Raw genomic sequence first — 12,538 nt, forward strand, 5'->3', positions numbered from 1 at the left:
GTCTAATGTCATATTTTTTTCCTTTAAAATTTTTTTTTGGATAAGTTTGTTTTGAAGACATAGATTAGTAAGAGAGTTTCCTATTTTGTAGGTAATTTAAGTGAAGTTGAAGATATATTCTTAACAGGTTGTCCTCAAGTTTTTTCCCTATTAAACGTATGATTTAGACATATTTTTAAACCACATAAAACTCTAATCCAAATAGGGGAATCCTCTTATAGATAATATGGATTAAGTACTTGCTAGCTAGGATTCTTTGTTAATAAAATACACCTTTTTTTTAATTGGGCAAAGAATTTTATGCAACCTAAGTTGCATAAGTTCCTGCAAACACCATTAGGTGGAACACTAAAAATTTATCAAGTGTCCTTAGTCATGTAAGAAGCACATGACCAATTAAATGAGTGTTAAAACCCAAACAAACCCTACTCTCTCTCTCTCTCTCTCTCTCAACCTTAACCCATTTCTCTCGTCACTGATCCTCAATCAAACTCCATCCACTGATGCAACCTTCATCCTTCTCGATGATGGAAGATCTCATGGCCGACCTCCATGGCAAAGACTACCGATCATTGCTAGTCTATGCTCCCAGCCGCCACAAAACCCCTCCACTGTCATCCTCCTTTCCCTCCCATCTTGGTTTTCTTGGTCTTGAGCCCTGCCACAACAAGACTTGCGTTGTTAGCACCACCATCAACTAAGTGGTTGCCAATGACGCCACCATCAATGGTGGTCACCATCCTTTCTACTCCAATTTTCATTTTTAATTCTTTCTTTTTTTCTATTTGATTTGATTTTCTTAGTGGAAATATATTTTAGATATAGTTCTTATGTAAATCTTTGAGTTTGGGCATGCTAGGTTCTGTGTTTGGAATTGGGTTGTGGGGGTCTAAGATCAAGGATGGAGGTGCTAGTGGAGGAAGAAAGGATAGAGGACTGTCAAGAGAGGTAATCTATGATTGTAAGGGAGAGAGAGAAGAAGGGTTTGTTTGGGTAAGAAAATTCATTTAATTGGTAATGTGCTTCTCATATGACCAAGGACACTTGTTAATTTTTTAGTGTGCCACCTAATGGTGTTTGCAGGAACTTATGCAATCCAGGTTGAATAAAATCCTTGCCCTTTTTAATTATTTAAAATCTATTATATTTCAATGTGAAATAAACAAATAAACGTTTACTAATTATTAGAGAGAAGAATAAAAAAAATAGTTGACTTTTTTTTTTTTTGGTTAGACAAAACTTAAGTACAATACCTTAAGTGTTGTTCCTTAGGTTCATCTCTTAAGATTCGGTCATGTGGATGATTAACTAAAAAAATAGCTTCCACCTCATGAAAAAAAATCCATATGGCAGAATTTTAAAAGAAGAACCTAAGAAACATCCCCTAAGTAATGTACCTAAATCTTGCCCTTTATATATATACATATATATATATATATATAAATAAGTAAACCATGTAAAATTATTAGGCATGAAACCAATTTATTATTATTTAGAATTGAGAAAGGGCTTCTTCTTTTTCAGTATTTCAATATGAATCAGAAAAAAATATATATATATATATATATATTTTTTTTTATATTAATTATTAGAAAGAAAAAAAAAAAAAAAAAAAAAAAAAAAAAAAAAAAAAAAAAGAGTAAACCATGTAAAATTATTAAGCTTGATTTTTTTTTTCAAAAATAAAAACAGTGAAGTGTCGAATATAACTTAAAACTCTAAAGATCAACATAAATTCCATGACGATACAATCTAAAAATTAATTAAGGCCTCTATACAACATCTACTAAAACTTTCTAAAAAGACAATAATGAATTCGAGCATTATCCACCATTTTGGTAAACCAAATAGTAACCATGCTACATAAAGTTGAAATGCGAATAACTGGCATGGCATTGAAGAAAATATTAAAATATAAATATTGCCATGCTTAAGAGAAAATTTGAAAGTGAGAAAAAAGTTCTATCATCAATGCATTTAGAACCTTTATTAGGATCCCTTGATACAAATATCCCCTCCCATTAACATTATAGCAAACTGGGTGATGTACTTTTTGACCCAGATGCTTATCTCTAATGCTTATTATCATATCATCTCAACAATCTGAAATGTTAAATTCTCTGAACATTTCAAATCAGACAATGAAGATTGCCTCCATCTTTATGTCATTTGAACTTCAGCAGCATTGAGGAGCAGCTTATGGTTTGATGAATAGATGAAAGTCCAAAGTCATTGAACCGTCAATAGAAGCCAAAGGCAACCTTATGTAGTTTATACAAGGAATCAGAGCAGTGGTAGCACATCACTTATTTGTACTGTAATTCAAATGCCCATAAATGTCTTACTGTCTTAGTATAGTTTTTCCCATTTTTCCCAGTCAAAGAATAACCTGGTACACACCTCAAAAGTTCATTCGTTTGGAAACTCTAGAGAAAGGGAAACACATCATATTTGAGATTCTCACTGTAGCATCAATCAAATTGGGACGAAAAGATTTGTCTGATTCCAGGGGCAACCTATTACTGCCTAAGTAGCAAAGATGTCTCTGATTCCAGAAGGCCTACTTAAATTTATCAAGAACTCATTTCCTTATATCGGAAATAAAATCTCCTAGAAGAAGGATGGTGATGTAGTCAATTTGCTAAGGCATGTTTTGTTGCAAGTGTGATGTCCGTATGTCATTGCACTGTGGGAATCTACATAATCAAAGAAGGCAAAAAAACAAATTTAGGAAGCCAATTTCATTATCTTAGAGGCTAAAGAAATTGCTCTCAACAACTTGTTCTTACACCAAAAGTACCAGAAACTCTCTCTTGGCTTTCCTTTATTAAAGCCTAATGAATCAGATTATACAACAAAAGTCCAGAAAATTTCAAACACCCTATATTTCTGTTTCTGAGTCAAATTATTCTTGACCTATCAAAGGCATATAGCAAACTAATGGATTCAAACTCATACAAAAAGTGAACAGAAAACAATAATCATAAGGCCGTAATTTACAACGGTAGGTCATAAGCATGAATTAGAGGTATAAATGTTAAAGGTCAGAAATTGGAAGACTCATGATTTACAAAAGCCAATAGATCAAACAATTTTTTGGCATCAAAAAGCAGAACCAAAAATTACAATCTCTTCTGGTCTCATAATCTACCTGCACTTTTATTTCCCAAACATCTTTTGGCAGAATTACTACCACATAATCACAGGTAGGAGTTATACACCTTGTGTAAATACAGTTTGTCCTCTTCCTTGAAAAATATAAATTATTATTTATCGAAAAAAATAATAATAATCATAGGTGGGAGAGTGTCCTCTTTTGTCACTTTCCCTTGGAAGGGTTTTGGGGCATAAAGGCCCCACAGAGAGTGTCTTTTTTGTTTGGAAGACAGCATGGAGGAAGATTCTTACTTATGAAAATTTTAGGAGGAAAGGTGGGGATGGGTGGATCATCTTTTGAATCATTGCACAGAGGCTTATCAATTGTGGTGTTTTGTATTTAGATCTTTTGGTATCACTTGGGTCTTACTAGTGAGTGTGAAAGAACTTTTGTTTGGTTGGAGGAATTGGTTGGGTAAACATTTGTTGGATATTTGGAATAGAAGGACATTTAAGGATGGAATAGGAGGATGTTTGACGATTTGAAGAGCACAAGGGACCAGCTTTTAGCTCATTTTGTTGGTACCTTGTTTGATTGGTCTCAAGCTTGGGGACTCACGAATAGTGATTCTATTCCAATGTTTATTTAGTCTCATTGTATATAATCTTTGGTATTTGTTTGTAATTCTTTAGTCTACTTTATGCTTATTTTGCATTAAGTAGTCTCTTTTCAATAAAATTTTATTACTTATTAAAAAATAAAATAAAAAAGGATTTTGATAGGCTTGAAAATAAGTATATGTGCATATGTGCAGGATACCATCTTAACTTGTGGGCCTTCCAGCACCCTTGTACACTTCAAAAAAACTTGAAGCTCCTCTAGGGGGCAGATAACAATTTCTCAAATTGATCCCAAAACTGTGACTAGATTTTTATGGACTGATTCCCAAAAATTTTCCAAAGGTGTAAGTAAAAAATTATTTGCTAAGTAATTAAGGAGGAGAGGAGTAGATGAAGGCCTTATGATCTAGAGCTTATTGGCTATAATTTCCTAAATTAATAAGTAAACCAAGATAAAGAAATCAGATTTGCAACTATGGTTGGTGACAACTTTTCTTTTTCAAAATTAAATTCTGAATTTCACAAACACTCTCTAATAGATGAAATTGTATCAACTAATGCTGCATGGACAATACTAGCTCAATTCATAATATGCTTAGCCCAAGATCAGGCTTATGAGCGATGAACCATGATATAGCTATAGAGAAAGCCCACGATTAATGAGTCACACAACTTTTTCAATAAAATTAACCTATGTAAAGTGTGGTTTCATTGTCATTTAATTGTTCAGCTTCTTTAAGTCATCTTAACACCATAAACTTGTAGCTTTAGGCTCTCAAAGTACATAAATACAAAAACATTAAAATAGTTAACTATACTAGGCCAAGTTGTACCTAATTGTCTTAAGTTAAGATAAGATAAACCTAAGCTTGAGATCTAAAAAAAAGAATTACTCCCATCTCACGATAGCAAAACCACCCCCAGTTTGTCCTATCAGTAACAAGAACAACACATAAATACCATTTAGAAATAGAGAACTGCTTTTGAGTGATTATAATATCAAATGAATGATCCACAAGTTCCATAACACTTCCCATCCTCTCAAAATTAGGAAGATATCTCCTTAAAGGTCCTGCATCAGCAGATCCCACTCATATAAAAAAAATCAGTTGAGTAGAAAGGACAAAAGTTAGCTAGGTACAGCAGAGATGTTGTCGTCAAAGATGAGGTTGTGTATTAAAAACATATAAACATTGATATTATAAAGTTAATCCTAAAATATGATTTAATAATCTCTCATATATTCTGAATGTCTCATTATTTCAAATGTCTATTGCATAAGTAATCTTATCTCTCATGTTTTTTGCACAAAAATAAAAACCTCAAAATATCCAGCTAGTCAGGGTTGGCCTTGTCATTGTCAACAATGACAATGACAATGACATACTAATTCAAACTTCTGTAGCACATACAAAATACTCAAGTCTTTCTCAAAGTATAGATCCACATCACAGTAGCATAAGGAAAGAACACTCACGAGTAACCACTAACCACCACAAATGTCAATATGCATTTATTATCTATGAAGTAAATATAGCGTAAAAAGAAATTTTATGAAATTAAGTAAAATAAATAAACAAATGCATATTGCAAGGACAAAATATCAATTACTGAGAGAAAAAAGATGAAATGAGAGATTGGCAATATAAGAATTCATCTAAGGGGTAAGCCAAACCTTTGTGAAGACAAACAAGTTGAGTTGTTTGGGAAGCCTGCAAACACATTTGAGTAGGACTTGGTCAAATATGAAAAATTGGCAATTGGAGGTAGTGGCGGCACTCGTTCACCTTTCCTAAGTAGCTCTTGCAAGTTAAGTCTCTGCAAGGTCAAGATTGCCCTGGATTCTTTCCAAATAAAGGCAAGAAGACCATTTTGAAAAACAAAGAGAGAACCAGGTTTTGAGCCAGGATATCTAAATCCATAGCCATTTGCAATGCCCTCTCCTATAAAAGCATGCTTTACATTCACAGGAAGAGAATCTGCATCAGTTTCAAATGGAAATGGATCCAGCGAAGGTTCATCTATATTCACTATAAACATTGCTGAACCGTTAGGATGCAGAACATAGTGGGTGCCTTCCAAAATTTTGGTCGCAATAAGATTTCGCTGCCCTTGGGACTCCTCATAGGAGAGCAGAAGAAAGAAGAGAGCCTTACCGGGCTTATCTGTACTAGGCCTCCCAGGAGGCCAACCAAATGTCCCTCCCCACAAACCAGCATAGTCTTGGTCAGCTGTTGGGACCCGCATGGGCAACTTGTAAAGGGCAAACCGACTTTCATGCATGTTTGGCCATGCTCGATAAGAAGATAGTTTAACATTGGCTGCATGCAATGCAAGTCTAATTGTATCATCTGACCTCAAAAACTCATGAAGTTGTGCGTGCTTATGCTCACTGCTAGAAGAGCCATTCTTTGAAATTGCATCACTACCATTTGTTGAGCTGGACTTCCCCAGGATATGTTTGAGGCTATCCCTAAAGTATCCACCAAGACCTTTTCTCTTGGTGTATTGTGTATGACTATCATCATCACTATGGGAAATGCAAAAGCCACTTGGATGATCAAGACTCTTTCTAATCTGGCTCAATTCCATTTGGCTAGGATCAGTTGACAGTTCGGGACTTGCCTTCCAATCAATTTGACAACCACCATGCCTATACATATGCATAAGCAGAGATCTCCGTTCCAATAAGAGCACCAGCTCCTTCTGAAAGTTCTCTTCATCATCCCTTAACCGTGGAAATAGTGGCCCGTTAGCCCACTCAGGAACCTTTTGTCGAACTTGGGTGGTAACAACATGCAACAACTTTCTTCTATCACAAAACCCCAGTCGACTGAATGGCACCTTCGCCTCATTCTGTCCAAGCACCCTTTGAGACCTTGAAATTCCACTATTCGACCTACAAACTTTTCTTAGATCCTTATCTGAAAGGGGAGCAAAACTCTTACTATGCAACAATTCATCCCTGTTTTCCTGTTGCCTAGTCTCAACCTCGAGCAATAGCACATTACAAGCCCTCTCCACAGGCTTGACTGAACCAGGATAAAAGAAGTCCTGTCCCTTGTCTCTTCCATGTAGAAAAAATGTGGCGGAACCATCAGAATTACCAACAACTTCAAAGACAGGTGCCCATAGGATGGGGCCATCTTCTATGCCTAGTGGACCAAGCTCTTGGGGGATTATCCGGCATCCAACAACTGAAACAAAACCGGGCATGACATAGACTACGTTGCCAAGCTCAGGGTTCTGGTGAACCCAAATTCCAATCAATGGCTCAACACAAATGAGGAAGCGGCAAAGCGCCTTGTAAGACGACACACCCTTTCGCCACTCAATGAGGTCTCTATGGGACAAGATGCCCATCATTTCACAACGTGTAAGCCAGACCTTTTCAGTGGCCATGAGGGCACACAGACTCCGGCAACATAAACTGAGATTACATAGGTCCCTCGGGGAGAGGGACCAGGAAACTATGGCAAATATATCATAAGGCAGAGATAGAAGCAAGCTGGACCCGCAGGGTTCAGACAACATTATTTTTCGACTAACAATTGGTTTTGCTTGTCAAGCAAATGAATATTGATTCACAGTTCTATATGTTTTGACTGCCTAAATTGCATACTTCACCATAGACACACACTACCCCCAAATCTTAAAATGAACAATCATTAGTAACTGGCAATAAAAAAAAAAGGGGTAATTGGGCACCCTTGAAACTCTTAGAAATCCAGTCTTATTTTAATTCAGTAAAAGTAAAGTAAACAGAATCAGACCTGGAACCAAAATGGGTTTGCCTCAGATTCTTCAATTATTGCATCTAAGAAGCATGCATGACACTTGAAAAGACCAGAGATGAAATGGGTTTGTTTCAGATTCTCCAAAACTCAAATGGGTCTATCCCAATCACCAAATTTTTTTTTAGAAAAAAAAAATCTTGCATCTATGATTATTTCAGACCTGAGAAAGAGTGAGTGAGAGAGAGAAAGAGCTTACAGTTAAAGGGAAAATGAAGGCAAGGAGACTGATGATAAACCTGGGAAGAGTTGAGGTCAAGTCATCACCACTAAATCAAAGTCATCCCTCTCTCTCTCTCTCTCTCTCTCTCTGTGGCTCTACTCAAAAAGGCAAATGATATAAGAGAAGAAAGACAAGTCCAATTAAGCTTCGGTACTATCATTGATTCCCATCTGGGGTCCTCTATTAGTTCTATGCCAGCCTGCCAATATTGAATTGAGCTAAAGTAGAGGCCAAGACCCATAAGTCCATCTTTTCCAAAAAAAAAAAACAAAAAGACCCATAAAGTCCATATTCTCAAAGACCATAAGTCACACACATAGCAAAAGAGTAAAAAAGAAAAGAGTGACCATAAAATAAAAATAAATAAATAAATAAAAAGGAAAAAAAAAGAAAAGAAAAGAAAAGAGTGAGCGAGGTAGACTCGTAGATGCCGAAAAAGTCACAAACCATCACATTTATTATTCTACTTATCTCACTGTGCAGTCCAATTGGCTCTTTAATAAACTTTGTGGAATATTAATATATAATTATGGTGGGTTGGCCAACTGCCTTACCATTTCCACGTTCGTCAAACAGGGCGTGTGTGTTATGTGGCAGTGTGGGGGCCATAACACACTTTATTACACACTTCATATTTACGCGGTCGGTAATGTGGCCGCGTATGTATAATAAATATCTTTATATATTAAGAAGATTTAGAAAGTTAGTTATTGTTTTTTTTGTCAAAAATACTTTTAAATTAATTAATCAATAACTTAAAAATAGATTAAAATAGTAAATTGGTAAAAGAAAGTTAGTTATTGCCTTTTTTACTGTCAAAAATACCCCTACCTAAAATTTAAAAATGGGGTTAAAATAGTAAATTAATAAAAATAATAAATTCCTACTTCTATGTTAAAACGTTTTTCTGCTTCTAATAAACTCCTACTTTTACATTAATTTAAATTCTCACTTCTACTCTCTAACTCTCTACAAAATAGGATCACTCTTTTGTTAGTTTTAAAACTCCTCCAATCTACAAAACTCACCTCATTTTTTTTTTTTTTTTGTGATTAGAAAAAGTAGAAATCTCAAATTATATTAAATGCAAATTATTAATCTTTACCCAAAAAATAGAAGAGCCTCTGAGCACATGCGTGAGCGCGTGCTCAGATGCTAGTATATAATTAAGAGAGTGACTATAATAGTTCATTATTCTTTTTATCTTTTATCGGTTGTGTTATGGTCCCTCTTAATAACAATTTTTTTGGTAGCTTTTTGACAAATTTTTTTCTTTTTTTTAAGTGAGACTCATATAGAAAAATCTTAACAAGCACGGCACGATGCTTGTTAATATTTCCCTTCTTTTATTTTTAAAAAGTTTTAGTTAATGAATGTCTTAAAAACAATAGTTATAGTACATTTAAATAATACTTTAATATATTTTTAAAAAAATAAGTCAAATAGTGTGTGTATATATATATATATATAAATATAAGTATACACAATTATAGTAAATTAGTTACAACAATTAGAGTTCATAAAAAAAAAAAAAATAGTTACAACAATTAGGGGGTGGAAGATTTTAACCTTCAACATTTTCGCCAAAATACTAAAAGTTACCCATGGAACTACAACTCTCTTGGTAGAGGTGACCATTAATCATTGATGTTTGGATGTTAAAGTTTCCTACGACTCATGTCGACAATTTTATATACTTGAATTTACTTGATAAATACAGTAGTTGCGCAATATTAAATGTTGGTTAACTTGGGCGTATGATCACAATTAACTTATATTATGGGTTTGTAATAATCCACAATGGGAAGATTTGAGTAAGAACTAAACAAATTTTTGAATATACTATAGGATCAAAGATTTATTCATCAAGTTTTTCTCAATACATTTCTCACCATGTATCTCATTTTCTTTTTTCTCTATGAATCTGAAAAATCCCTTCTTTCTAGAAGCTTCTTTCCTTTTATACTTCACCCTCCTCTCCTTCTTCATCCTTATCTTTATTGTATTTGCTCTTTTTTCTTCTCCAGCATGAGATGTATTTGTTCAACTGGACAAGCTTCTGTCCTATTGGGCTCTTCTTTCCTCATCGTTATGATGAATAGAGACTTTTGAGGTTTCTTGTCTTATCCTAATCAGTTATACAACTTTAAATGCAAGTTTGTCAGACAGATTATTATAGATTTATCTGGAAGTTTTAAAAAGTGTCATCGGATAATCCCATTTGTTCCGAGATCATTTATCTAGGGCTCAAGACTTAAGCTGACGCTATTAGCTCAGTAGAGGTATTTAATCATGAGTGATTTATCGTCAAACTCATAATGATGCATCTCTTTAATCCGTGGTCCAAAGTATATGCCCATGGCCCAACATTATTTAGGCCTTGCAAATATGTTATTTGGCCTTCTACTCACTATCTCCCTACAAATACATATGGCATTTGCCCTACCTACATCAACACATCACATTAGCTACCAACATGATTTACATGAAGCCAGCCATCCATCCAAATTCTCCAAATTCTTAAGTTTTCATACGAACGAGCACATAAGATTTCAAGATTGAGTAAATCCTTGAATCACTTGGAGTTTAACTAAGCATTGTGTTAAAATTATGGTTAAATAATTAAATTCTTTGTTTTTTAATAGGCTAATAGCTTAATCTTTTGGAAAAATCGCTAATTTATCACAGTATCAAAGGGTAATTTATCACATTGAGCCTGTCTCGGTCCTCTGTTGCACTAGCAATGATTTTCGGAGATTACAAGGAGGAAATCTTAAGATTTCGATGGAATGTCTTTGACCCAATAATCACATTGAAACTTGGAGTCCTTATTCGCACTGGCAATGATATTTTTCGAGATCACAAGGAGGAAATCTTAAGATTTGGATGAATGTCATTGGCGTTGAAAGTTTGGAAGAGTGATGCTTTGAATGCTATGGGGCTCACAAGAATTTCCTCTATAATTTCCCATTGGTCCATCAAGTCAAAATTTGAAGATATTTTATTTTCTCTGTTTTGAATTCCCTTTTATTTTTGGAGAGCAAATCATCCTTTTGGAGAATCATTCTTTAGCATCTAGTTGTAAATTGTAATCTCTGTAAAAATCTGCATATCCTTTGTTCTTGACCATTTATGCTTCTCAATAAAGTTAAGCCAAAAAAAATAAGTGTAACGTGTCATAAGTTTGGTAATTCAAGATTTACACTGAATGCAACTTTTACTCTTCAAGAGCTACACAAGTTTTTTAATTATAGCCCCTTCCCCAATCCCCATAGTACCCCAAAAAAAAAAAAAAAAAAAAAAATCCCTTATAGCGATTGCTAGTGGCACAAAAAAAAAAAAAAAAAGTGATTGCCATCATACAGTATCCTTTTCTGTTGCTCTGAAAAAAAAAAAAAAAAAAAAAAAAAAAAAAAAAAAAAAAAAAAAAAAAAAAAAGGTAGTTCACATAACAAGACGAAGAATTTGAGCGTGATTGGCATAACATTGCATAAAATGCTAAATATAAAAATTAAAAACAAGAGGCCATGCTTGATAGAAAATTTCAAAGAGATGCAAAAAGTTTTATTATAAATGGTGTATTTAGATGATATGATTTGGGCGTTTAGATTTGGATTTGGTGATTAAAATCCAAATAAAGAGTTTAGATAGTTTAAAAAATGTCAAGGATTTCGATTTGACAAATCCACAAATGATTTAAAACCTTTAAAGTGCTTGGATTTGAAATAACTCCTAAAATCAATGGATTTGAAATCAAGACATTTTAAATCTATTAATTTAAAATCCAAATCAAAATCCAAGTTTCCAAACACAACCTTATTATGATCCCTTGATTCTTTAAAAAAATAAAAAAATAAAAAAATTTATGATCCCTTGATACAATGTTCCTCACATTTACATTGAATTCAGATCATTTAGATTTCTTAGAGTACTCTACTTTTAGATTTCCTTAAATCCTAATCACTCCTTAATAATTTAATGATCTAGATTCAGCCACGTCAGCATTCCACTAATAATATTCTTAAAATAATAAAATAATGTTGCAAACAAAAAAATTAAGAATATTGTTAGTAGAATGTTGACGTGGCAGAATCTAGACCATTAAATCATTAAAAAATTGTTAGAATTTAAGGAAATTTATTTTGTAAAGTACCCTAGGAAATCTAGAGGATCTGAATCTAGGAGGAGCTAATGATTTGAGGATAGACAAAGTCCACTTACATTGAACCATAGATATTAAACCTAATACATTGACGCAGTTTATAAGTCGAGTCACTTAGTCATCAGTTCAACAAATATGTTATCGATAAAATCGCAAAGTCAAATAAATTTTTTTAAAGACGTAATTACACTCGTCTTCCTTGAGGTTTGGAGAAATGACACTCCATTCCAATTTTGAAGCGAAAAAACACTTTTCCCTCTTGACATTTGATTGATCAAACTTTTTTAAATTAATATTAAAAATGTTGTGTACTAACATGCCTTTTGCGTAAGGGCAAACTTTCAAAATTATCTTATTTTATAATTAAAATTTTTAATTTTTAATTAAAGTGTATTTTAAAATATTTAGTGTGAATTATTATTATTATTATTATTTTCAACAGGTTATGAAGAGATTTGCAATTGCAAGTGTGTTTTGGTGCTTTATAAATTTTACATTTTTACTCTAAATTTATTAGTTAATTTTTTTATTAATCATAGTTAAAATTGTGTAAAGAGATTCGTGTAAAAAAAATATATATATATATATATATCTCTTATTACTAATATAAACAAAAAATGGAGGGTTAATTTAATAGAAGCC

General features: G+C 33.4%; 1 protein-coding gene across 1 annotated transcript; it reads right to left on the minus strand.

The window, feature by feature from the left end:
- Positions 1-1,839: 1,839 nt before the first annotated feature.
- LOC115962904 (F-box protein At5g39450) lies at positions 1,840-8,049 on the minus strand. Its single transcript, XM_031081785.1, has 2 exons — positions 5,393-8,049; positions 1,840-2,696 (listed from the first exon to the last, which is right to left on the minus strand). The coding sequence occupies exons 1-2, from the start codon at positions 7,249-7,251 to the stop codon at positions 2,642-2,644; spliced, it is 1,914 nt and encodes a 637-aa protein (XP_030937645.1). The 5' UTR covers positions 7,252-8,049; the 3' UTR covers positions 1,840-2,641.
- Positions 8,050-12,538: the final 4,489 nt, after the last annotated feature.

The sequence above is a fragment of the Quercus lobata genome, chromosome 10, assembly GCF_001633185.2.
Source record: "Quercus lobata isolate SW786 chromosome 10, ValleyOak3.0 Primary Assembly, whole genome shotgun sequence".
Lineage (NCBI taxonomy): Eukaryota > Viridiplantae > Streptophyta > Magnoliopsida > Fagales > Fagaceae > Quercus > Quercus lobata.

Coding starts and splice junctions, on each gene's coding strand:
- LOC115962904 (XM_031081785.1), bottom strand. CDS start 7,251: ATGTTGTCTGAACCCTGCGGGTCCAGCTTGCTTCTATCTCTGCCTTAT. Junction 2,697..5,392: donor ACTTGTTTGTCTTCACAAAG/GTTTGGCTTACC, acceptor TTGATTATGTAG/ATTCCCACAGTGCAATGACA.